Raw genomic sequence first — 27,595 nt, 5'->3', positions numbered from 1 at the left:
ATCCTACTTGGTGTTCTCTGAGATTCCTGGATCTATGGTTTGGTGTCTGACATCAGTTATGAGAAGTTCTTAGTTATTACTGCTTCAAACATTTTCTGTTCCTCTTTCTTTCCTCTTATGGTATTCCCATTGTGTGTGTTACAATTTTTGTAGTTGTCCCACAGTCCTTGGATATTTTATTCCTTTTTTTCTTTTTTCTCTTGGCTTTTAGTTTTCAAAGTTTCTTTGGTCATATTCTCAACCTCAGAGATTTTTTTCCCTCAGCTGTGATAGGCTACTAATGAGACCATCAAAAATGTTCTTCAATCAAAAATGTTTTTGATTTAGAGAATTTTTGATTCTTTCTTAGAATTTCCATATCTCTGCTTACATTATCCCTCTGGTCTAGCATGTTGTGTACTTTTCCATTAAAGCCCTTGTCATATTAATCATTTTTTTTTTATTCCTGGTTTGTTAATTCCAAAATTCCGGCCATATCTGTCTGATTCTAATGCTTTAAACTGTGTTTATTGCTTTTTAGTATGCCTTATAATTTTTGTTGAAAGGTGGACATGATATACTGGGCAAAAGAAACTGCAGACAATAGGTTTTTGGTAATGCGATGGTAAGGTGTCGGGGTGGTGGCCATGTTGTGTAGTCCTATCATTAGGTCTCAGTGTTTGGATGAGCTTGTGCCCCTGGACTGTGAATTTCACCAATGTACCTCAGTTTCACCCCATTAGGTGGGACATGATGGCTAGAGGGGGCTGGAGTTTTGTATTTCCTTCTCTCGGGTAGGTTAGGCTCTGATGAGCCCCAATAGCTTAGACTATGGCAAAATAGTTTCTCCTGAAGGCAGGCTTTGTGAAAACAAAAAACAAAACAAAACAAAAACCGACATATTAAAAAGTGATTCCTTTTCCCTTCCTCCTTCCAGAAGTATGAGGCAATTTTATCTGATATTCACAGTGAGTACCCAGTAGAGCTCCTGGGAATAAAAGTCATAAATATGTGGGATCTTATCTGTGATTAGCTTCTCCTGGAGTTTTAAACTCTCAGATTTGTCCATACTGAACTCCCAGCAACTTGTCAATTGCAGTTCCTATTTTCCTACCCCCGTACTGATTCCCAAGGAGGTTTTCACACTTGGAATTTTACTACCATAAGTTGTGATTGGTTGTTTTCATCTGTCTTTCCAATTTGGGGGATGGAATTTTTCCCTGTGACCTCACTTCTCTGATGGGTCTAAGATTTGCTAATTTTTCAGTTTGTTCAATTTTTTCTTGTTAGAACAGAGTAGCAACTTCTGAGCTCCTTATATATCAGACTACAATTATTGACTTTTGAATGTCCTTATTACCTAGTTCGTAGTTCTTGGGGGTATGAATACATGGCCATAGAATTAAGTACTGACTTAACAAAACTTCTGTCCAGTTTTGGTTTAGATTTGCTGAATCAACGGTGACCCATTGTAATGGCCTATGGTTTATCTTTGTTAACCATCATATTTCAAAGAGCTTATGATGTTGTGTCCTGTGACAAGGAAAGCCTTAGAGGAAGAAAGAGAATTATTTTGAAAACAGCCAAGATATGAATAGATAAGCAAATAAATAATTCTCCCAGATCCCCCATATCCCAACATCTATTGACACAATTAATACATCTAGAAATGTTTAATGGCAAAACACAATCTGAAAGCAAACATATAAATTCTTTCTTTATCTTAGAGAGAATACACACTGAGGCAGTAGCATCTGATTTGTAAATGTGTTAAATGACACAATACCAGGCAGGTGTAGTAGTGTTCATCATACCTAAGCTCTCCTGGTAGCCTTAATTAGGTCTTTTGTTCCCTGTCCCTATTCTCTAATAAATCTTGCCAGAGATATTTCATTTGGGTTGTAGACATATATACATCATCTCTTCTGTACTACTGCAAAAGATGTGTAGTTTGAAATTTTTCAATGTTTATTTATTTTTTGAAAGGGAGAGACAGGCACAAGGGGGGGAAGGGCAGAGAGGGAGACACAGAATCTGAAGCAGGCTCCAGGCTTGGAGCTGTCAGCACAGAGTGGAGTACAGACCTCCAACTCACGAGCTGTGAGATCATGACCCGCGCTGATGTCAGACGCTTAACCAACTGAGCCCCCAGGTGCTCCGGTGAGATGTGTACTTTAAAAAATAAATAGTTTTCTTTGGTTTCTGCAAATTCATCTGCCTTCTCATCTGTTCGTTTTGTTACCTCTGGCACATAATTGTTCATGGCGGGTCTGAGTTGGGGGACGTAATAATATGCAGCTGTTGAAAAGAGTTAGCCACAGGATCAATTCTGGCCCATGTTCTAAACTAAACAACTAAGCTAACTAGCCCTAATAATTGGCTGTTCGTTCTAGGTATCACTGAAATAATTGAATAAAATAATTTAGCTCATTAATTTTCCATTATGCAATATCAAGCAACCATTTGACCCACATTACACTGGATTACTGTTTTAAAGCTGAAAAGTTAAAAAAAAAAAGCCAGCGACTTTTGTTCAACGGAGGGCAGGGGAAATTTGTTTTGATACTTAAAATATCTAGTATTCAATTGAACTGCAGAGATCTTAGCTACCTTTTGGTTAGGTCAAACCAATCTAGTGCTATTTGCAAGCATCTGGAAACAAGACATAAAAACAATTATTTAGGTTCATGCATATTTATTTGTTATCAGGCATGCCCACTTATACAGTAGTGCATATTAGTTCCAAGCGTTGTAGAAAAAAGAAACAGATGACATCATTTTACTAATTATTGTCATTTCTTTGTTTTCCTTTAAATACCTTCTCTGATGACCAAAAAAGCTACCAAAAATGGAGAAAAAACCACAATATCTCTAGTAGGATATCTTCATGATTCCTAAGGATTATTATCTTTTAGTTACTTAGTTGTGTGTGTGTGTGTGTGTGTGTGTGTGTGTGGAAGATTTATGTCTTACTTTGTAATACACCTGTAATGCACTAGTACTTCAAAAATTTGAGCGTGGTTATTCTCAAACAATCTCAAAGAACACTGAATGTGAGCAGATACGAGGTGATTTTTAAAAATTTGCTTATGTTAGTCTCTTGGTTTGAGTCCGTATGCTTCCTAGTCACCCTGACTTGATGACTACACTTTAAATGTACAGTTTTCTTTAAAAAAAAAATGGCCTATGTGTTGGGGTGCCTGGGTGGCTCAGTTGGTTAAGCATCTGACTCCGGCTCAGGTCATGATCTCATGGTTTGTGACTTCAAGCCCCGTGTCAGGCTCTGTGCCAACAGCTCAGAGCCTGGAGCCTGCATCTGATTCTGTGACTCCTTCGCTCTCTGCCCCTCCCCCACTTGTGCTCTGTCTCTCTCTATCAAAAATAAATAAATGTAAAAAAAATTTAAAAAAATATTAAAAAAAAATAGCCTAGGGGCGCCTGGGTGGCTCAGTCAGTTAAGCGGCCGACTTCAGCTCAGGTCATGATCTCGTGGTCCGTGAGTATGAGCCCCGTGTCAGGCTCTGTGCTGACAGCTCAGAGCCTAGAGCCTGCTTCCGATTCTGTGTCCCCCTCTCTCTGACCCTCCCCCGTTCATGCTCTGCCTCTCTCTGTCTCAAAGGTAAATAAAGGTTAAAACAATTTTTTTAATAAATAATAAAAAATAGCCTATGTGACTGAACAGAATCAGAGCAAATAAGAACTCAGTTTCTTTCTGATTTCAATTTGACATTGTGGTTCCTGCTGTTTACAGATCACTGGAATTCAGAGAGAGTCAGACATATGAAACAAAGTTCAGGCAGGATTAGATGCAGACCATTGCTGTGGATATGAGACGATGGCCTTTGCACGACTCATACAATCTCTGAAGAGGCACACATCTTCTAGAACTGATCTTGTGGTTTCTGATGCCACCACTACATGCCAGCGTGGAAAGGTCTTAGCTACCCTGAATCAAAAATATTACCTCTATCAAGTATCAAGAAATGAAAACGAATGCCATAAAGGAAAGTTTAATGAAGTTTCTCTGTTAAGTCACAAAGCAAATTAGCAGAAGAATGTTGATGACGACATAGATATGGAATAGAACCGCCACGACCCCTTTCTTTGGGTAATTCTATACACAGTTAATCCATCCTTATAGGTTAAAAAATGTAACCAGAAAGGCTAGTTACTTCACATATTCCAAAATCCTCAAAAGATACAGGTTGTTATAGGCCAATTAGATGCTGAGGGCCTGAAGGACACAGGAGGATTCATGTGTCTTTAAAGTCTATATGGTTCTCCTATAAGCCACTTACCAGCTTCCTTTGAGAAAGACAGAAGGGGGGGGGAAAGATAAATGCTCACAGGAACTGATGATATAACACCGTGCAGCTGCTAATGCATATGGATGTGTCATGCAAATGTCCCCAGCAGAAACACATTCTTTAGTTTCAACCTGCAACCATATTCAGCAATAAAAGAGTTTCCAAATCAAACTGCTGACTCCCTTTTTTTCCTCTCTTATCAAAACACCCCAGCATACATCTTACCAGGCGGAGTAAATCAAAAGAGCCAGCTGGAGTTACCAACTCCTGTTTGTCCCTGGATATCAGGTGTGTGCTGCAATTTTGCAGATCAATTTGCGAGCTGAAATAAGTAGCTGTGGTCCACTGAAACTCAAAACAAAGCCATTTGGGTAATGCTCCTGCTAACTTTCCAAAGGCCTTATCTTTGCAAAGGGACACTGTAATTTACTAACTTGATTGTTTTGTTTTCCCGACACATCTGAAGATGTGTGTTGATTATACCTTTCTCTGAACATAAAAAGATCTGGAGGAACTCAGAGGAATTATTGATAACAGATCTTCGCTTTCTTGTCTATATCTTTTCTGTTCTTTCAGTTTTAAATTTTTGCAGATTCTCCGATACATTGATTGGAAAAGCAGCTTCCAGGGAAGGACAAAAAAAGGAGAATAAGAAGAAAAAAAGAAGAGAGGTGGAAGGAATTTGGGGAGCAATCTTGTCACATTAAATTTTGCAAAGCATCGACATAGTGAGAGCATACAGCCATGAATTTATTGCGACATATACTTCTCCTCGTGCTGGTGCTGAGTATTTATTGAAAAGTTCTGTATTGGGGAATGAAAAATGTCAAACAAGAAACTTCAACTGTTACCTGGAGGGGACGTTAAACGGTAACTTGGGAGTGATTCACTCCAACTTTTTTATGGCTAAGAGAAGGAATACCACTTTGACATTTTTTTATAGGGAGGTATGCTGCAGCTGAGCATTTAGAAGAGCGAGGCCGTTGAGATTAGATGCGGAAAGAGAACATGAGTACGTATCTGGGGATTAACCCGCATTTGTGCTCTACAGGGAAGCAGGCTAGGCACTCACTTGGAAGGCACCACTCCAGTGAAACGCCATCAATTCTGAATGAAATTACTTAGGGTGAATTGCCTATCTGCGGGTGGCTCCGGCCGTGCCGCGCTCCGGGTTTCCTCCGCCCTCCAGCCCGGATTTGACTGGCCTGCCTGGAAGATCACCCCCGAATAGTCGAGCCTTGGTGACCGGGCCTAGAGTCCTAAAAATAGCCGCTCGTTCCTTTGCCGTCGCTGAAAGCGGTGCGCTCCAAGGAGGAGGGGGGACACCCATTCCTTGTTCTCAGACGCGGGCCCCGGAGGGTGGTTTAACCTCGGGGAGCCCGGGGCGAAGGGGAGGAGGCTGGGAGTAGGAAGGCCAGGACCACAAAAGGCAGCCGCTGTCTGGTTCTCTCCTTCCTCCAGGCTTCCGGGCCATCAATTCTCCTCATTAACAGGAGAACTCTGCATTTAAAGAGCTCAGGCCCTCGACCTCAGCTCAGGCCCAAGTCAGACCGGTTGGAAATGGTTCAGGGCGAGTCTCCTTTCTTCCTCCTAAGTTCCCCGCCCAGGGTCAAATCACATTAAGGGCTGTAAGAAGCCCGCTTCTGGAGCCGGTCGATTACTCTTTTTTCTTTGTTTTCCTAGAGGTAAGGCGAGAAAAACGTTCGCAGGAAGAGCGCGAGCGGTTGCAATTTGCACCCCCTCCCGCCCCTCGACGCAGGCAATTCCTCGCACGCACCTGGCGGCGCGGGCCGCGCGGCTTCCGCGCGGCTAATATACATATTTCGAGGGGGAGGCTGGGCGTCTGCTTCTTCGCCGGGTCAATGTGTTAATTAAAAGTTGGTCCGAGTTGGTCAGCACGCAATCCCAGATGTGCTTAACAGCATGCAATTAACACATAAGGCAAATCTTTTTGAAGATACCGGAATTGAAAACCCCCCAAAGAAACCCCGCCCGCCCCCGCCCTTAACGCGAAATAGCAACGGCAAGTAAGGGAAAAGTCATTAAAAGACGTAATTAAATGTGGGCCGCCGTTCTTGGAGGGGGTCGGGCTGGAGAAAAAATTCTCTAAATCTATATTTTTCAAAAATAAATAGCAAATTGATTTTTTTTTTTTTTTTTTTTTTGTGCAGGACGTGCAGGCCCAAGATCCGTTTCCCTCCGTTCCCACCCCATGTATATTAAACAGCCGGCGAGCGGCGGCCGCGCGGCGCGGTGACCTAGCGAGCGCCCGGAGTCCCCGGCCTCCACGCGGGTCCGCGCACGGCCGCCGCCGCTGCCGCCGCCGGCGATTGCAGAGGGGCGTCTCGCAGCCAGATTGGTTTCTACATCCAGGGATAATTACCGCACTCTCACTTGCCTAGCGCCCTTAATATTTTCAAAAAGTGCAGGGGGAAGAGGGAGAGTGAGAGTGAGCTTGAGCGTGTGTGTGTGTGTGTGTGTGTGTGTGTGTGTGTGTTGTGACAGAGTCATTCTTGATAAAATTTATTAAAACTTAAAAGTATTGGTGGGGACACGTAATATCATCATCGCCCCCAGCGGAGAGGCTGGTCCGGGTTCCGCTCGCCCAAGGCTGCCTCTGCCAGTTCACGCCTGCCGGTAGTTTTCTACCTTATTTAGCCCCCTGCCCTGACTTCGCAGGCCTCCGCGAGCCAGTCTGTTTCTACCTGTCTTTTAATTCGGGTTTACTCGTGTATTCCCCCCCCCCCCCCCACCTCTCATAGCAAACAAAGACCCCGATCTGTTTTACCCCTCCCATTCTTCTGCTACACACATTCACGCGGGCACGCGCTGCGCGCGCGCGCGCACACACACACACACACACACACACACACACACACACACCACTTTGCAACTTCCTCGCTTCCCGGGTCTTTCGGAAGCCAGATGAGGACTTGGTGCCCAATTGGGCACATGGACACCACACCGAGCCCTCAGCCAACTTCTTGGTTATCATCCTAGACTTGTGAATTAGGATGGTTTGGTTTCGGGGATGATATGGGATTCCAACACCAACACCACCCATAAAGGTACCAGGGGTAGCCATTCTAACCAAATAATTGTATGTGTCGCATCTGAAGGGCGTGCCTTATTGATGACACCTAATGAAGCAAATAATGGATTTGCAGTATCTTAGCTATTCATCTGGTCGTTCTAGAAACCTGGGTGTTAAGGACAGATGGATAGTGATGGATGGAGAGAAGGAGCGAAAGAGGGCAGGGTAGAGGGGGGGAGAAGGGGTCGGCTGCAGATCCTTGGGAACGGATCAGATTTGTTGAATGTCAGCTTGAAGAAGGCAGTCTGAACCATGATTTAAACACGGGCAGTATCATTGTTAACTAGTGTCCAACGACTACCCCCCCCACCCCCACTCTGCCTTCCTGCCTCTCCCTTCTTTTCTCCCTTTTGTAGGATACAGAAGGTGAATAATGAAACCATTTTGCTAATAGTTTATGAGCCATGAGATTGGAAATGTATATGGATAGACCGGAGCACCAGACTAAAATCATTTGAAAGAAGCGTGAGGCTTGGCAGGGAAAGAAACCCGCGGTGTCCTCTCTCCCCAGCCCGGAGCGGAATGGGACGGATGAGGTGGCCTGGTGCCTCTCCGCTCCATCCGAGGGCAGCGGCTTGGCCCATCCTCCCGCCAGACCCTTACTCTCCTCCTCTCCCCGAGGGGCTGGAGAGAGAGGGAGATGAATTGGGGCGATGGCGAGATAGCGCGAGCAGGAGATAATCGTTATCACCAGGATTTTTCTTCCAGTGATGGGCTCTAAAAAGATCTATCACACTGGGCAGCTTTCCCCGAGGCAGAAAACAATAGACGTGAACTTCGCGCTGAACACAGCCAAGGGAACGCTGCCTTGTGCGTCGTTTTTGTCTCCATGGGGCCTGTTCCTTTAGTACGATTACCCAGAACCTTAGAGAAAAGCCGCAAGCACCCACCTGACCTCCACACTCCACCAGCAAGGTTTCCATCCGCTTTCCTTGCGGAGTTAACCCAAGGGAATGGGGGGAGGTGTGGGTGGGGTGAAAGGTAAGGCGCTGGCCTGGACCCTCTCTTCCCAGCCCACCAAGGGGATCCCCACACCTGGGGAAATGCTCTAAATCAGCTCGAAACAGTGACCCAAGCCAATGGCCCGCGAGAGACCGCCCCATATCTGGCCCAGCGTCCGGGAGGGCGAGGGCGCGCGGGGAGAGGGCGGGGGCGGGTTCCGCTAGACGCGGCGGGCTCCAGGCCGGGCTTCCCAGCTGGGGTGTCGATCGGAGCAGGGAGGCTGGGACAGGTACGTAGCAAGGGAAGCGCCAGCCAGGCTGGTGTGCCTCGGGCCGCCCGGGCTCCGTCCACCTCCGTCTGGGAGCACCCTTAAGTGCGCGTCAGTCCGGGCCCTTGGGAAGCGCGGGGAGCGCAGCCTTCAGACCCCGCGCTCGCGGCGCGGTCTTGTGCGTGCGTGCGTGTGTGTGTGTGTGTGTGTGTGTGTGTGTGTGTGTGTGTGTGTGTGTAGGGAGGGGAGGAGGGGCTGGAAATGACCCGCGGGCCTGCAAGAGTAGAGTCAGGGGCGGTGGGCGCACCCCTCAGTGTGAGTGGCCACTGTAACCCCTTAGCGCCTCTGCTTTTGTCCCTCTCCTTACAAACTCGGCTGGTTTCTGGGAAAAACAAAATAACTTTTCCGTTTCTGGGGAGGGAACAGGCAGAAAGCGGTGTTGGAAGAAGCGTGAATGGGGCAGCAACGCAACCACAGCAAGTGCGTTAGGAGCCCTCTCTAATCTTCTCCGGGGGATGAGGGGTAGAGGTTAGGCATTTGACATTTCCGTTAACAGGGGGCGGAATGGTGGTGTCGGGCTGGGGTAGGCAATGGAAAGAAAAAGCAGCACCGTTCGCTGGCTCCCTCTTCCCTCCTCCCAGCTAGAGGCCGCCTTTAGGCCCATTAGGCGGGCTTGGCCCCCGCTCCGCAGGCCTTGCGTGGAGGACGGAGCCTCCAAAGGGAGCAGAGCAACCTCTTTCAGCTGCGGGTTTTCACCTACTGCGCCCTCAATTTCTCCAACCCCCACTCCCGCCCCTATTGATACACTGCTGACTGTGGTTCCTGTGAAACATCCAGGATAAATTTAGTGAAGCAATCTCCTGAACTAGGGAGTTTGGAGAGTGAGTGTACGCCGTCCTCGGGGGCTTTAGTTTTGAAGAAGCACCTGGAAAGAAAATGAAAATCGAACCAACCCAATCGCCATTGGCAATCCGGCCTTGGCGCAAGGAAAGGGGGCGGGCGGACGGCTAGCGGTGTTCAGTACTCCTGGTCAAATAGATCTCTTCCGGTCGGCAGGTGTGAGCGGGCTCGGCGAAAAGGTGTCCGGCTTCGGGAAGCCAGCGAGCCAGACCTTGGGGCACCAGCCGGCAGGACGCGCTTCTTCGAGAGCTTGCGGCCCCCAAGGCAAGCAAGGACTCAACCCCGGCGTGCACCTTCGGTCTCCCGGCCCCGCCAGGGCCGAGGGTTCAAGTAAAGTTGCCGAGAGGGGGTTTGCTAGCACCAGAGGGTTACTGTTGCCCTGGGAAAGGAAACCTGTACTCTAGGAACTCCTTTGTGCCCTCTCCACTCACCCACCTTTTCGCACTTCCCTCCCAAACTCGAGATTACCTAAATTCCCTTCCTGGCATCTGAGGAAACCCCCAAACGCTGGCAGTTTTCCGCTTTCCTTCTGTCGCTCCAAGTAATCCCCAGGGAAGCCCGGCTCCGTGTTCCCCTCCCCCACCCTGCACTACACTCAACCCCTAGGATTGCCGCTCTCCAGGACCTTTGCCCTTCATGGCAGGTACCTGCGCGCCTAGCAGCGTGTGGGGGTGGGGGTGGAGGGGCTGCAGCCAAGGTAGGCGGAAAGGGAGGGTCAAAGAGGCGGAGTGCCCCCCTTGCAAAAATACCAAAACTACCGTAAATTCCACAAAAATTAAACTCCACCTCGCTTTCCGAATCTGTCCCCTCCCAAATCCTGTCTGGAGAGGGACGGGAGGGGTGGTCGGGTCGTCCCCGGAAAGGGGGATTGTGCGCAAATGTACGCCCGCTCCTCTCATTTGTTAGCTGATTCCGTCTAAAAGTTCGCTATTTATAGGCTATTTGCGGCAGCCCGAATCCCCGTGCCCGCTTTCCTGCGCGAAGTGCGCGAGGTCCCCGCGGCGCCGAGCGGCCCGTCTCGATTGTGTCCCGTGATTTGTTTTGTTTTTGTTTCTGCCCTCGCACCGCAGGCAGCCGGGGAGAAGATCTCGGGGAGTCCCGAAACCACCCACCCGCAGTAGTTGAGAGCGGCTCTGCAGTCCGACCATGTGAGTCCGCGCTTGACCCCGCTGGGCGCTCGCGGGTGGCAGACGCGGGGGAGGCGCAGCGGCTCCGCCGCCGCGCCCGCGCCCCTAGGGCTTTCCTCCGCCTGTGCCCCGGCCCCTGCGACCTCCAGCTCCGCTCAGCGCTCTCACCCCCTCTGATTTTTCTCTTCTGTTTCTCTCTCCTTGCATCTCTGACTCTGCCCTGCTCTCAACTTCCAGCTGAGTTTGCATCTGGGCACAAAAAGAGACAGCACTGGCCTTTACGCGGGAGGCGGGGTGGGCTGGGCGTGTGTGTTTCATCAACAGGGAAATTGTGTGGGGCTGAGGGCGGGGGAGGGGCGTGATGGAGCGGGTCTGGAGCGCGGCCCCGCGCGCTGGGGGAGGGGACTAGGAGCGTTTGGATCCAGACCTTTCCTTTTGCCGTGGCACGGATCGCGGGATGAGAGTCAAGTGCTCGGGAAGCCTCGCCATTTAGGACCCTCCCTCTGCGATGCTGGGACAGATGTCTTAATCAAAATCTCGGAACCACCCCAGTAGAAAGGAGGGAAGGACGTGGGTACAGGATAAGGCTAGCTGGGAAATAGGGTCAGCGTCAGTTCCCTAAATTCCACGTAGAACTGGGCGTTGCGATGCCCCCTTTTCCCCAGCGGCTGCGGACAGGACTCGCTTGCGCAGACCGCAAAGGCGCAGGCGGATCTCGGCGGTCCGTGGGCCTTGCCCTTGTCCTGTTTTTTTGTAAATGCCAGAACCCTGGAGGATGCCTATGTGTTTTAGAAGTGAGACGTCAAGAGGGCGGGGAGCCGGGCGGGCAGGAGCGTTTCCCGAGTCCCCGGCGCGAGAGGCGCGAGAGGCGCGAGAAGCGCTCGGCGCGCGTTTATGGCGCGGGGAACGGCTGTGCGCGCGGAGCCGCCGCCAGGCCGGCTTTCTCGCAGGCGCGCGGCGTCAGGAGTGAGACTCGCGCCCCACAGGTCCAACCGCCCTCCTCTCCCCCGCCCCCGGAACCGTGGCACGACGTGCGGGGGCGGGGGCGGAGGCGGTTGTGACTGAAAATAACCCGGGGCTCAGATCCGTTTGGCCGAAGGACAGAGCCCCAGAACGGAGGTGGGGAGGGTTAGGAGCCAGTGAGGGGAGAATTGCGGCCTCCCCTCTCTCTCTCGCGCGCTCAGGGCCCCGCGCCCTCGCCGGCTTAACTTCTTACCCGCCTCCAATTTCTGCTCTCCCAGTGGATGTCACGCTTGCAATCCCCCTGTGGCTACATCTCCAAAGCGTTCAGTCGGCCGCGTGGCTAGACTGGTGGGCAGCGAAAAGCCAAGACGGGTCTATGGCAGTGCCTGGGAGAGGGGACCTCACTGTCCAGCGTGCGTGCACCCAGAGTTCCCTGGCACAGAGGTGGGGGAGGGGTCTGATCCCAGCCCAAGTCCCTGCTTCTCCCCAGACCTGGCCCTGCAGGGACGTTCTGGTTCTGACAGGACGGGGGCCGCCCATACCTGGCCCAGAGCTGTCCCGATTCTCACCCCTGCCCGCCCAAGACAGCTTTCAGGAACTCAACTGCCAAGTTAAAAGCAGAACAAAGTTTCTGCTACTCTCCCTGGGCCACATGAGCGGTTATGGGTAGATGTCAAACTTAATGCAACTCTGCACCAGAAACTAGCGGTAGGGACCGGTAAATGTCCGCATTCGGGGCCTGGGGGAGCGACGTCTCAGTATCTCCCCCTCCCCACCCCACCCCACTCCCGACCGTAAATGCCACTCTGCTGTCCCGTGGCGCGTTTTCTGAGCCTCTCCTCTTTACGCAAGTCTTAAGAGGAAGACAGGGAAGGAAGGGGAGAATGACATCAAAGAAAGGTGGAAAGGGGCAACGAGAGAAAAAAACGCGCAGTAAAGGGACCAGTATGGTAAAAAAGAATGACCTCTAGCTAGCTGTTTTTTCTCCTAGTTCCCCTTGAAAAGAACACACACGGCGTTTGGAGGCCGGTGGAGTTGCCCAAGACAAGAATCCCCAGCCCAAGTTCTCTGGCCTTGGCTGGCTAGTGGGTGCATCAGCTCACACAGTGACTCACTTGAACTCAGTCTCCTCCGCTCCCGACCCTCAGCCACGTTCAAATACTCTGTCCCGAGTGTTCTAGGACACGCGCCACTCAGAAGCAGGTCAAAGATGGAAAAGGCCCAGCTTGTCTTTCCCAACCCTGGCGGTTCTACTTTGGCATGGAATCTGGGGCCTGAAGGTGGGCAAGGCCCCCCAGGCTTTCAGACTGGACTGTGCTGGGAGAAGGGGGCTCACCCAGCAGATTGTGCTGTTAGGAATTCTGGGAGCCGGTAGGGCTTTTTTCTGGTCTCTAATGGGCTCTTAGAACATGGCAGCTTCCTTGGCTTAACGAAGTAAGATGAACTTGCCCCAAGCTCTGGTTTAGCTCTCTCCTCTGCTGCTGTGCTGCAGGATCCTTCTTGTTCTGTCTCTAGGCTTCAAGTTATTTTTTGTCCCAGTCCTTCTGTGCTCTGCCTCTGCTGAGTGGCCTCCAGCCCCCCCTGGGGTTTTACCTACAGGGGCTCTGGATAGGAAGGACCCCGAGTTTTCTACCTGAGTGTGAGTGAAGATGACTTTCCACCCTCCAGACAGAACTAGAGAGTTCTGTGCCCAAACTTTGTGTATGGAAGGAGGTGAAGGCAGAGAAAGAGGAGGCCTTTTTGTTTCCAAATGCACTAGTGAACAGAAGAAATACCCTTTTCTCCAAAATAGCTCATGTTTTCAAGGAACTGTGAAAGTGGCAGGATAAGGGACTGTCCTCTTCAAATTCTTTGGGTCTGTGACCTAGAAGCCTTGAGAAGAGGCCATAAGCAGGGAAACAATGCAGAGGCAGGGTTTGGCAGAGGTGGCCCACTTGGGAGCAAGGCCTTGCCTTTCATAGATGGCCTTAGATCATGGTTATAAATGGTGTCACCGTTTTATGAATAATCAGTTGCCAGTCCCTAAATCATGTTTTCATGGTGCCATGGGCTGCTGTGTCGCAAGGGTGAGATCACCCTGAACGCTCCCAGAGGAAGAGAGTGTTATGAGCCCTAAAACTTTCAGCTGCACTCTGCCAGCCCCTGTCTTCTTAAGCCCCACCTTTAGTCCCTTGTCTGTCTTCCTGTTCTCTCTACAGCAAAGCTGGGTCTTCTGGGGACTACGGTGGTATTAGAACCCACACCAGTTCCCCATCTCCCTGTCCCCAGACAGAGCTTTGACTGGGAAAAAAACAAAAACAAAAACAAAAAGCAGAACAAGAAAACTGTTTGCTGTGTGTGGATGGATGAAGGCAATAACCACTTTTCTCAAAAGCTGGAGCAGCTCCGTTCTCTGTCACCACGAACAATCTTTCTTGGGTCAGAAGCCCCAGGACTCCAGCTGTGGGGTAATTCCTAACCTGTTCTCCCTCATAGAGACTCCTTTTACTAAGAAGTGAGGGTTTAGAGGATTGGAGTACAGTCTCCATCAGGATTCCATTTGATCATTAAATTTACACAGATCTGGGAACGGACGCCAGGCCTGAAAGGGAAATGGAGAAGGGGAATTCGTGAGAACCAAAGGAAGAACCGAGTGACTCTGTTTGACAAGGAATTTCCATTACCTCAGTGCTTTCCTCCATATGTCTCATCCTTTAACTTCATTTCCCCTCTTACGTGAAGAAACAGAACTCTCAGTTCAGGTGATTGTTTTGGCCAAATGTTCAGATACATAATCTGGCTGAGTGTTGTTAAAAATCTGACCACTGAATACATAATGCGCTCCTCTGCCTCACCTAATTTTGACATAAAATATAAGCATTTATTTCCATCAAATTCTTGTTCACCTTCAACAGGTTGGTTTTAGTTTCTGTATTTCTCAAATTTCCTTACAATAACAGTACATGAACCAGATATGTTCAGCTTCTATGAGACAGGATTATTCCCACTACAATTCTCCAGGTACTTCTGGTTAAAACTGCCTTTGCTTTTCACCTGAATGAGACACATACTTGAGATGGAAGTGAGTTTCTTTGTTTTAAACTTGAATTATTTAAATGCCTGCTCTTTTCCCTCCTCCTGCCTATTTGGAATAAACCTGGTCAGATTAACATTTAAATAGTTCCCTCATAAAAGGTAAATGTGCCTTTTTAATACAGAATTTTTCTTTGAGATTAAAAAAAAATCATGGCGTATGTTAAAAATTATTTAACATAAGTTCAGGAGATTGTATCTGTGAAATTCATTGACAACCAGATTTCTTTTCAGAACTTTGTGTGTGACTTGGTCATGCTGCTTTGTAGTTATATCCTCCCATCTAACTGAATCTGCCATCAACTGCTTATTAACAAGTATATATTCAAATTAGATTTTTTCCCAGCTTAAAGTTACTTTTCAACATTTTCCATTGTATAATCTAGTTGACAGGAAGGTTTGAAGGACAGAAAAATTAAGATTTTAAGCATATGGTATATTCTTCTGACCCATTCGTATAATCTATTTTATGGTTAACATTTAAGTAGTAAAAAAAGACATTTCTTCTTGGGAGAAAATATAGGTCTTCTTTTTGGGGGAGACTTACTAATGAGTTTTTTCTTAATGTTCTTTATTTTTTCTATTAGATATATCAATGTTCTCTTTTCATTTGTCTCATGTGGATTAATGATACAAATTACTGATTTATCGGGGCACCTGGGTGGCTCAGTTGGGTGCGCTTCTGACTCTTGATTTCAGCTAAGGTCATGATCTCATAGTTTGTGAGATCAGGCCTTACATTGGGCTTTGTGCTGACAGTGCGGAGCCTGCTTGGGATTCTCTCTCCCTCTCTCTCTCTGCCCCTCCCTGTTTGGGTTCTCTCTCTCTCTCTCTCTCAAAATAAACATTAAAAAATACTGATTTTTGATAAATCATAAACCTCCCTTTACCAGAGTCATTAATATTCTCTTATTTCAAATTAAACATTTTAATGCAATTTAGAAGGGAGAAGGTTCCCACGTATATTCATTAACCAGTGATAGCCAAATTCGCTAAAGTTTTGATAAGAAACCCAGCATCAGAAAAGAAGCTTCTACTGACAAACCGACAAACCAAAAATGTTGTTCAAGAGCAAAGGGCTAATGATAAATGGCACCATGAAATGAAGGGAATAAGGACACGTTGTCAGGCACTGACCTACATGCAGTCTTTTGCTCCTTAATATCATTTGGGTGATACATTGTGCGCAGTTGCTTTGTATGGGAAGACGGTTCTTGCTTTTCCTGTTGAGGGTTCAAGCCAGTATTTTTTTTTAATGAGATAAAATTCCAGATATCATAAAATATTTAAACCATTTGCAAACATATAACGTAACTCATTAGATTCACAATGATGTGCAACCAACACCACTGTTTGAGTCCAGAGCATCGTCATCACCTGTACCCATTCAGCAGTCTCCCCATTCCCCCTCTCCTCACAACCGCTCACCTGCAGCCTGTATGTGTGGATTTGCTTGTTCTGGGCATTTTATAATTGAGTTCGTTTAGCATTGGGCCTTTGGTTTCTCGCGTCGTTACTTAGCACAGTGCCGTCGAGGTTCGTCCACGTTATAGATGTTTCAGTGCTTCACTTCTGGCTGAATGATCCTGGATTTCATGGATATACCACATTTTGTTTATGCAGTCCTCTGTTGGCAGACATTCATGTTGTTTGCATTTTTTGGGTGTTATGAATAATGCTGCTGTGGACATACGTTTACAAGGTTTTGCTCGGATGTATGTTTTCAGACCTGTTGGGGATAGTCAAATTCCCGGGTCGCATCATAATTCTGTGTTTCGCTTTTTGAGGAGTCCCCACACCGCTTTCCAGTGTCTGCACAATTGTAGAGTCATACCATAAATGTCTGAGGGTTCTAGTTTCTCTACATCTTCACCAACATTTATTTATTTTTTTATTTAAAAAACAGGCATAGCCACCCTCGCGGGTGTCAGTGGTATCTCACTGTGGTTTTAATTTGCATATTTGCCATGACTAACGATGCCAAGCACCTTTTCATGTGCCTGTTGTCCATTTGAGTGTTTTTTTCAGAGAAAGGTCTATTCACTGCCTTTGCTCATGTTTTTAATTGGGTTGTTTGTCTGTTTGCTGTTGAATTGTGAGAGTTTGTTATATATTCTGAATATTAGATACTTATCAGGGGTATGACTTGCATACATTTATATTTTCTCCCATTCTGTGTGTTGTTCACCTTCTTGATAATGCCCCACAATTCATAAAAGTTTTGAATTTTGATAAAGTCCAATTTGGTAGTAGTTATTTTTAACAATAGGTGCATTTCTCCTCCGTGAGGAGACTCAGTCTTAAACACAACACAAAACAAATATTCAAAACTCCATACCCTAGAGAAAGAGAAGACTCTTCTGTAATGCCCAGAGAGCAGCTTTGTGAAATGCAGGTTATCAGGCAGTAACATAAAGTTACTGCCGTTCAAGGGAAGGAAACAGCTACAGCTACACTGACCTTTTTCTTTGAAGAAGTCCTGAGTTATTCAGATAAGATGTCTACCCTGCTGAATGAGATCTTTGATCTCAAGAAGACAGTAGGTGTTTTTTAAAAAAATATCATTATCGAATCCATCTTCCAAGAAATTTTAAATAGTCTCCTCTGTTTAAATAACATTAAACATCTGCCTTAAACCAACAACCACCAGGAAAATGAAAGAAAAGGTTGACAGGGTGTTCCTAACTTAGCAGTTTTTACACACAGCCACACACGGGCCTGTGGTCAGGTGATGTATCTGTAAAGCCCCTGGGAGAAAGGTCTTAGAGTCAGAGGAAAGAGAAACTAAATTATTGCAATGGAATTTAAAAGCAAAAATTAATAAGAGAGGAGGAACGTAAAGGGACATTATTGAATGTAAAGGTTTCGATTATTCTCTCAAATTGGTTGGTTTTGGGTAATTCACATTTGGGTTAAAAATAACCACACGGGGTTGAATCAGATCTTCATTTTATTTCAGTATTTAGTTATTGAGTAAGAGGGTTTATGATGAACACTGATTGAGACATCTCTGGTTCTGTCCATCAGAAGTATTGGACCAGATTTGTACATCTGCCATTTTAAGGGATACACTGTTGGGTAAATCACTGCACACTGCATGCCCAGGGTTCATGCGTGAGTCACGTGCATGGCTGTCATCGTGAACAGTCCTGAGGGTTCTGAGGGAGACTCTGTTTCCTTGTCTACAGAGTCACATGTTTATCCACCAGTTATGGTGGGGAAAGATGGGATAACATGTGAAAATTATAAGGCATTTTGAAGTTTAAGTGTGAGCTTCCTTTTTTATGTGGCACTTGCAATGTTCCAGATATTATCCTGAGATTTAATGCATATTAAAAAAAAAAAGTTCTCAAATAACCCTGTGAGGTCGATACTTTCCCCCTGTTACAGATGAGAAAACCAAGCCCAGAGGTTTTGTATAACTTGCCCAAGGTCATGGAGCTGATAGGTGGCGGAGTTAAGTTTTGAATGAAGGCAGTCGGACTTGAGAGTCTGTATTCTTACTACTATATTATGCTGCTTACATCTAAAATCTAGAGATTTCTGATGAAAATTGGAGTCTGATTAATGGATTCAGCAAATATTTATTGGGTACCTATTACAGGCCTGACTTTTCTGGAAACATTTGAAGGTCTAGGAATGCCAGGGCGGCATTCCTGCGTTCTCCCATAGTAATAATCTGCTGGAGTCAAGCTGTCACTGCCATCTTTTGATGGGGTCACCAAACTTGGCTTGATTCATTTACTTGGTTACCTGTGTGAGCCCTGTAATCAATCACATTTGTTCCTGCTAACACGAGACTGCTAATAGGCACGGGAAGTAGATGGCAACCAGAACATTAAGCACAAAGGCAATAATAAACAATAGAAAATAAACATTATGGCATGAATTCAGTTCTCCAAATTCACTTGCTGCTCTCATCAACCACAGGTCGATGAGCCAACGAAGTTTGTTGGGTATCCACTGAGTGCTTGAGCTATGGGAAAAACATTTAAAAATTTAAAGTTTAGTATCAGAAGGGCAAGAAAAGCCAACACACACACACACACACACACACACACACACACACACAGACACACAAATGACAACAAATTAATATATAGGATATAGAGTAATACACTAATTAGAAATTATTAATAGTCTTTGAAGCAGAGATCTTTCAGTGATTATTTTTTTTCTTTCTTATTTTATATATGCAAGGTGGATAATAAGCAATATCAGATCTATTCCAAAGGACAGGCTTCAGAGTATACTGCAAAGTTAGGAAACAATCAACCCTATATCTAGTGTTTTCAAAGGATTCTTTGTAGGGCGATTGAGCAGTTTTCATAGCAATTATCCTGAGTGCTACAGGCTCCAGAGAGTATTCAGAATGGAAAGAGAATTAAATGCACTGAGGACTGTATTGTTGTTACATGTAGTCCATTGCATTCTACTCTTTGAACAATGATTAATTATTATCAATGAAGATACTTGATAAATGGGAAATCTTTCCTTCTGTAAATATATAGATGCCAAAGAATTTAGCCGTTAGCTGACATAAGAATGAATTGTCCACTTTTTAAAATTTAAATTTAAATTTTATTGGAGAGTAAGGGAGAGGGGCAAAGGGGCAGAGGGAGAGAGGGAATCTTAAGCAGGCTCCACACTCAGCATAGAGCCTGAAAAAAGACTCGAACCCACAACCCTGAGATCATGACCTGAGCCGAAATCAAGAGTTGGACGCTCAACCTACTGAGCCATCCAGGCGCCCCAAGAGTCCACTTTTTGAAGGTCTGGTACAAGCAGAGGAAATATTGTAACATTCTGGGTGTTGTGGCCAATGTCGCACAGTTTGGCTCTCACCGTGATTTGGGTAATTACTGTGTCCATAAGCATGAGCCAAATGTTCTGAGGAACAGTTTGCCAGGCTGACTGATATGGATGCATACACTATTGGTCCAGCTCTGTTTTGTCTGTCTCTAAATAATCAGCAGAAAATCTTTCTGTGTTGAATGCTTGCTGTGATAGAGTTTGGTTAATTCCCCACAACGTTAAAATAACTGTGAACTTATTGATTTGTTGAACAGTGTGTGTGAACACCTGCTAGGTTTCAGGGCATGGTTTCACAAATGCTTTTCCCCTTATTTAGTGCTAGGAGGTAGGTCTGTTGGAGCTAGGTATGTAGATTAGGGAATGTATTATGAGTCCCAAGAGAGGGAAGGAAAACTGAGAGATTACTGCTATGGCCACATGAGTAGTGAGGACACAGATCTGAGTCTCAAACCAGGCTCTGGTACCAAGTCAGGGGCTCCTTTTCCACAATGTCTCTTGTTCAGCATTTCTGAGAGCATGTTCCACCTGAACAGCCATGTCAGGATGACGGTAGGATATTTGCGTGAAATGCGGAGTGCTGGGCTCCGCTCTAGAAACACTGAGTCTCCAGGACTTGGCATCTTGAACAGTCCCCTCAATAGATTTTTATACACAGTAAATTTTAAGCATTGCTGGTCTAGATACTAAAAATTTTGATATATATGATCAAGTTAATTTGACACTGACAAAAGATAGTTTGAGAGGAAAGGAGAAATTTTCTGACCACAAACAGTAAGTGCCAGTGCACTATTCAGTTACCTCACCAACTGGGATTTGAATATGAGATTTAAAGTGATCTTCCTATTTGGGGAGGTTGTCTTTATGTGAAGTATTCCATAGAGATGTGAAGAGTCATAAATTTAGCATGTTCTGTGGGGCCTTCTTTCCACAAGATATTCATTAATTCATCAAATATTTATCAAAGTATCCAGTACTGTGTTAAGCACTCGAGGAACAGCAGTGAAGAAAAGAGCACGGACCCTGACCTCATGGGACCCACAGTCTATTGAGGACAGACGTTAATAAGCATTTTGCTTCAGAAGCTTTCGTGTAGACAAATATATTGTGGGTTCAACAGGTTTCTTCACGGCAGGACATGTCAGAGCCCTCGGTATACTAATAGGTGCTATGCTTATCTGAAAGAAGGCTACTGTTTGTGATGTTTTCCAGACTGATCACAGAATCCTGCATATACAGAATAACTCCTAGGTATAGTGTTCTAGAGAATGCTTTTTTGGATCTCACTCTCCTTACACATTTCAGTGAGATCCCTCCCCACCGGAAGGCCCAAATGGGTGGCACTGGTAGAGATATGGAGTGTATCTTAGGCAATGGAATCTCACTGCCCCTTCACCCTCCAGGGTAGCTTTGTTCTGAAATCCTGATGAACACTGGAATAAGCAATGGGCAGACGTTAGTCTGAGAACTTGTGTCCAGGAATCTAGATCGTCCCTGGACTGTCTTTGAAAGTTGGACTGGGCGATGAATTTGAACACGGAGTGGATCCCTGAATATGTCTCTGATTTCTCCAGCCGGAGAGGAAAGGCAGACCGATTCTTTCAGGTTCCTTCAGGAATTCAGAGGCCATCTGGGAACATCTGGTGTGGGAAGAGTAGTGTTAGTGGGTTCACGTGCCAATCTCCCTACATGGAAAACTGCATATTGTTTGAGGAGCACCCAGCCTTTGGTTGGGTGCATGTAATCAGATTGTGTGCTGAGAAATACCTCCTGCCTATGCATGGTCTACTTTTACCAGGATAGTTGTTGGGAAAAGGAAAATAATAGGTATTTTCAGCGCACCGCCTGAAGTCCAATTACTTCCATTTTTTCCCCCTTTTTCTTCTTTTGCTAAGGCAGTGGCTGGCTATATCTGAACAGAAGAAAGTGACTTGGCAAATGCTCAGGTAACTCAGAGAGGTGTGTTCACCTGATGGAGAGATTTCAATAGTTTTGTTGTTGACATTTATCAAATTACCCCGAGAAGTGCCACATCACCACCTTGATTCATGCCTGTGGAGAGTTCTTAAAGAAGCCTCTTCAGAATTGTTTGTTTTTCTTGGTTATGATAATATTTAAAGATATGTTGCTTTATTGTTCGTTAAGTACGTGCTTTATTCATAAACAGGTTTTACCACACATGCTTCCTCATGGGTACACAAAGTTAAAGAAAGAAATGAAGCAGATATCCCAGTAACTCAGAGAGCCCTCACCTGAGTATATAAATACTTGAAGCAAAGTGTGGTTTTCCCCCCTTTCCAGAGTTGCCTGAATGACTATTCAGCTTTTCATTCTTTGAGGAGACCCCAGATCTCTAATTGTTGGTCTCTTAAGTTCAAAGTCTAAGTTCAGTTTACTTTTTTAATCACTGTGAACAATAGGAGTTAAATGCAGTTGCTGTCTTCAAGGAGCTTTACATCTTCTTAGGCTTGGAGGTTGTCAGGAAGGGTAAGTACATATGTTTTGGGGTTATTTTTTTAAACTTTTAAAATGTTTATTCATTTCTTGAGAGACAGAGAGACAGAGAGAGTGGGGGAGGGACAGAGAGAGAAGGAGACACAGAATCTGAAGCAGGCTCCAGGCTCTGAGGTGTCAGCACAGAGCTCGATGCAGGGTTCAAACCCATGAACCATGAGATCATGACCTGAGCTGAAGTCAGATGCTTCACTGACTGAGCCACCCAGGTGCCCCACATACATATATTGTTACAATACCAAACAAATACCTGATAAATGCTAAATTTGGAAGTATGTAAAAAGTTTGTAAGCACGGTGACAGTGGTTGAAAGGAGCTTAATCTGGCCATGAAGAATTACAAAAAGCAGACTTCTGGAGATTTCTTTGAGATTGGTCTTTGAGTGGGGCGCCTGGGTGGCTCAGTCGGTTAAGCATCCAACTCTTGGTTTTAGCTTAGGTCATGATCTCACGGTTTGTAGGTTTGAGCCCCATATTGGACTCTTGTGCTCATGGTGCAGAGTCTGCTTGGGATTCTCTCTCCCTCTCTCTCTGCTTCTCCCCTTCTCATGCTGTCTGTCTGTCTGTCTCTCTCTCTCTCTCTTCAAAATAAATAAATTTCAAAAAAAAGTGGGTAGAATTGGAATTGTTGTAGCAGAAAAGAAAAAAAATATCCTTAGGGTTTTGCGTATAAAGATAAAAATGTGAATAAAGGCATGAACATGGGAGAATATAAGGCCTATTTGGAACACAGAGGCGTATTTGGGATGGAGGAAGAGGGGGAAGTAACAGGGAAGAAGGTAGGATCTAACACTATTGAGGGTCCCTTAGACATGATACACTGTTAAATGTATTATCCATTCCTTTTTGCTTTTCATCTCCAAGACAAGCAGGGGGATTACTTTTGAGGCCATTGTTCACCACTCTTTGTGTGCCATTATTGTACAGGGCCTCTACCGGCAAGTGACTTCCAAGGGGGAGCTTCATTTCCTAGGCCCCTTTGCCTCTAGGTGGTTTTCAACAATGAAGTGTGGAGTAACTTTCAGGCCGAAGTGTTTCAGAAGCATATGTGCCCATTCTACCATGGACTGTGGAAGGGAAAAGCCTGGAAACAAAAGACTTCAAGATCTTAGGGGAGAAAGAGCTGCTGGATGGAGGAGCCTGGGTCTTGCTTAATATGCAATTGGGGTTCACATAAGTGAGAAATAAACTTCTTGGTGTTGAGCTACTGGGATGTGGAGATTTAACTTTATAGCAGTTAGTTACCTTAATACAAATATTATTACAGGCTGATACAATATAGGCTCATAGATATAACTTACTCAAAATCACATTAATAATAAAAAGTGGGGCCAGGATACAAATCCAGGTTCTTTTTTTTTTTTTTTTTAATTTTTTTTTAATTTTTTTTTTCAACGTTTATTTATTTTTGGGACAGAGAGAGACAGAGCATGAACGGGGGAGGGGCAGAGAGAGAGGGAGACACAGAATCGGAAACAGGCTCCAGGCTCTGAGCCATCAGCCCAGAGCCCGACGCGGGGCTCGAACTCACAGACCGCGAGATCGTGACCTGGCTGAAGTCGGACGCTTAACCGACTGCGCCACCCAGGCGCCCCCAGGTTCTTTTTTAAATTTTATTCCCATGGATTTTATTACTTTCTAGATGCTAAGAGGTGTCAGTTCTCCACTGTTGGTTCAGACTTCTTTTTGGAGGTCCAGACTGGTGTAAACAGTTGTCTACTGGATTTATCTACTTGAAAGTGTGTATTAGGGCATAAAAGAAACACTTTTAAGCTAGACTCTAATATACGATGAATTAAATAAGTTAAAAAAAAAATATATATATCCTCCCCCCCCCCCCCCCAGAATAAGTGTTTTTAATGGAATGCTTGGTCTGGCCTGTCTGCTTCACTGACCATTGGTTCTTTCCATAATGTTTTTCTGCTAACCCAACTCCTGGTTATCTGAGAAGAAATCCAGGGCAAGCAGTTTCCTTTTAAGCAAATGACACATAGGTTGAGTACTTTGGCTCCTATTCCATTGTCAAGAACTCAGTCATGTGCACATAGGGAGGCTAGATAGTGCGGTCGCTGCAAGGTGGTTATGTGCTCAGCTGAAACTGCATTAGACGGAAGAGGAGAAGGACGTTGGGGGACACCATCGTTCTGGCATGAAGGCCCTCAGATATTAAGTTTCATTGGTTTAGAAACACACTCACCTATCTATCCAAACTGAGTTCACGTCCTGTACTCCCTAACTGGGTTAATGGCCACACCACCCTCCCACATGCCCAGAGACCACGGTAGTATACTTAGACTTTTTCTTTTACCTTACTCTCCGTTATCAGTCACTTTCGTCTCTTAAATATCTTTCGAAGCCGCCTGCTCTGCTTAACCCCCGAGTACTGCCTTGGTTTGTGCCTTTTTCATCTCTCACGTAGACTTGGAGGATGGCCTCCTAACTGGTCACCCTGTCTCCAATATCAACCTATCAAGGACATCCTTCACACTACCATGAGAGTGATTTTTCTAAAATGCAAATCTGATGATCATTTTACTCCCTTTTTACAACCCTTCAGTGATTTCCCATGGCAAAAGTCCAAATTGCTTTGCAGAGCACAAAAGGCTCTCTGTGGGTTAGTCCCTGAGTCTCTCCAGCCTCATTTCTGACACTTTACTGTTCCCCTCCTCCAAACAGATCACACCCACAGCTTCAGTTATACTGAGCTATGTCAAACTGTTTCATTTCTTTGTGTCTCTGCTCATGTGTTCCTTCTGCCTAATGAATCATTATGTATTTTCAACACCGGACACAGCTGACACCTCTTCCGTGGCATTATCCCAACTTTCCCTAGGCAGAGTTCATCACTGTTTCCTTGTTGTTTCATTTATTCCATGGATTTTATTGAATATCTGTCCCTTTTAGTCACTGTGTTAAGCATTGGATGTGATGAGGAGAAGTAGATATGGTCCCTGCCCTTATGGGGCTTAAAGTCTAATGGCAGGGTTGGAAATTGATTGGATATTCCCCACAAACATAAAATGAGAGCTATGATACATAGCTATGAAAATGAACAAAAGGGCACAATGATTAGCCCACAGTACGAGAATTTAACTTGGTCAGGGAGAACAGGGGACTTGTACCAGCGAAGAAGTGCGCTTAAGTGGGGAAGGAACAGTGAATTAGGTAGGCAGAGGGAACTGTGTACAGAACCTTTATGTTAGGGGGGAGTTTGGGATTCTAGAAGAGGAAAAAGTTGCCTTTGATACTCTTAGGGTTCCTGAATGGTACTGAAAGATTAAACTGGTAAAGACAGATTAACAGAAGATTGCACACATTTATTTAATCTAAGTTTAATGTGACACGGGAACCTTCATGAGAAAATGAAGATCCAAAGAAATGATTAGACCTGAATGTTTTTGTGCTAGGTTTGAGTGGAAAGCCATGGAAAGATACAAGGCAAAGAGTATGAGCTAAGTGTAGTAAATGGAGGGAAAGAAAAACAAGGCCTATTCATTTGATTTCTTCCTGGTGTCCCTCCACCTTGGACACAGGAATGTTTCTTTCCTGTGGGTACAGAGAGGGCACCTCTCACACGAGGTTCTGATCTGCGTCAGGGGAGAAGCGTGAGGGAAGATCAGAGAGGCCTTCTTGCTCCGCTGTTTGCTCACACTCTTTCAGCTTAAAATATTCAGTATGTCAAGATACCATATTTTGGGGTAGCATGTCCTGAACACCATCAGAATATGTGAAAGGGTTGAAAAAAGACCAGGTCCGGTGGGGGCATGGGTGGAGGGAGGAGGTACAAGATGAGGCAGGAGAAGTAAGTAGGGGCTAGACCCTGAAGAACCTCATAGGCCATGTCAAGGAGGAGTCTCTTTAAGAGGAAGGGAAAGCCAGTATAAAATGAGCAAGAGAAGATCATGGTCAGGGTTGTCGTTTGTGTTTTGAAAGAATTCATCCTGGCTAATGTGTGAAGAATGAGTTTGAGAGTGAGCTGAGTGAATAATGCTCGACTTGTTAGTTCAAGGAAAATATACAGATATGCTGAATTAGGGCTGTGATAACAGGGATGAAATAATTCATATTTAGAATTAGGTATGGTAGATGAGGGAGAAGGTGATATGGAGGATGGTCCCTGTGTTCTTGGATGGATGACAAAGCCAGTCAGGGAGATAAGGAACACTAGAAGAAAACTAGTTTGGAGTGAGTTTGAACATGAGATGCCATGGGGATATCTAGGAGGAGCCTTTTTTTTTTTTTAATAAGTATATTCTTTTTTTAATGTTTATTTATGTTTGAAAGAGAGAGAAAGACAGAGCATGAGCAGGGGAGGGGCAGAGAGGGAGGGAGACCCAGAATCCGAAGCAGGCTCCAGGCTCTAAGCTGTCAGCACAGAGCCCGACGCAGGGCTCGAACTCACAAGCTATGAGATTATGACTTGAGCTGAAGTCAGACGCTTAACGGACTGAGCCACCCAGGCGCCCCAGGAGTCATTTCATTGTATATTAAGTGTACTTGTATTCACGTATACTACTTTACAATTACTTTTGTGTTTTTTTTTTATTAAACTGAACTTTTCAAAGGAATGGAGCAGGATTTACGTTATTATTAATAATCTTACTCGTTTTTGGGCCCCCTGGTACCTATGACTCTAATTTGTACATAATATTTTCTTAGTAAATGTTTGTGACTAACTGACCCCCAAAGTCCACACAGTTTCTCCCACGTCAGTAAAAAGGGCAAGAAAATACTGGAAAGGCAAGTTAGTGCTCAGTTGTAGAGTGTTTTAAATCCCTGGCTAAGAAGTTACATTATGACACAACATGTAATTAAACCTTAAGTTTACATTTACTTTCCAATTCAACCTTTGTTTCAAATAATGCTTCTGTTATTTTTAAAACCATGTAATGTTTACTCAAGGGACATTCTCTCCTAAGTAAATCAAACCTAGCCAAGCTACAAGAAAAGCACAGAGATCATACTTGGAAAACGAACCATGCCTTTATGTCGTAGGACTAAATGAAATTAAAATGAATCTACTGGAAAGGGGTTGGCAGATACAAAAGAAATGTAACCTATTTATTTTTTTACTCTCTTTCAATTTTATATCGGAGTTAGGCGTTCAGTCATTAGGGCAGATCTGGAGAGGGATTCAGACATTTACATGGTCTGTTGCTGGGTTATTTTCACAGCATGGATCTGAAGGGATTAATGTGGAAGGGCTACTACTGTTTCTTGCAGTTAGAGCGATAAAACGGTATTTTGAATCTGTTGAATTTAGTACCAATGACACAAACAGCCTCTATCTAGAGTAAAACAAAGCTAAGTCTATAAATGCCCCAAATGTGTTTGGGACGTGGGCCCCTTCAAATTGGCTTGTACAAGGCCTTGTTGGAACTCAGTTTTTGCACAGTGGTTCATGGTGCTGTTTCAGTTTCAGTAACCCAGAATAGAATGAGAAGTTTTTGTACTCTAAGCCTGAAATTGGATAAATCATCCCTTATTGTTTTATTAGGAATCCATACAGTTGACCCTTGGGCAACACAGATTTGAACTGTGCAGGCCCACTTTTCAAAAATAAATACAATATGGTACTACAAATGTGTTTTCTCATCCTTATGATTTTCCTGATAACA

General features: G+C 45.3%; 1 protein-coding gene across 2 annotated transcripts in view; it reads left to right on the top strand.

Moving 5' to 3' along the window:
* The first annotated feature begins 10,554 nt into the window (after positions 1-10,554).
* The window catches only part of ESRRG (estrogen related receptor gamma), a 628,903-nt gene continuing 611,862 nt past the window's right edge, over positions 10,555-27,595 (top strand). The window contains exon 1 of one of the 2 annotated variants that reach the window (XM_019822195.3): positions 10,555-10,638. Coding sequence is in view for 1 of the 2 variants with exons in the window: in XM_045048790.1 (XP_044904725.1) it covers positions 10,637-10,638 (2 nt within the window). In the remaining variant the exon portion in view is untranslated. The remainder of the gene's footprint in view (positions 10,639-27,595) is intronic. The other variant, XM_045048790.1, reaches the window with a different exon arrangement.

The sequence above is a fragment of the Felis catus genome, chromosome F1 (genome assembly GCF_018350175.1).
Source record: "Felis catus isolate Fca126 chromosome F1, F.catus_Fca126_mat1.0, whole genome shotgun sequence".
NCBI classification, from domain to species: Eukaryota; Metazoa; Chordata; class Mammalia; order Carnivora; family Felidae; genus Felis; species Felis catus.
Note: the sequence above shows the minus strand (reverse complement) of the source record. Positions and strands in the feature narration are given on the sequence as shown.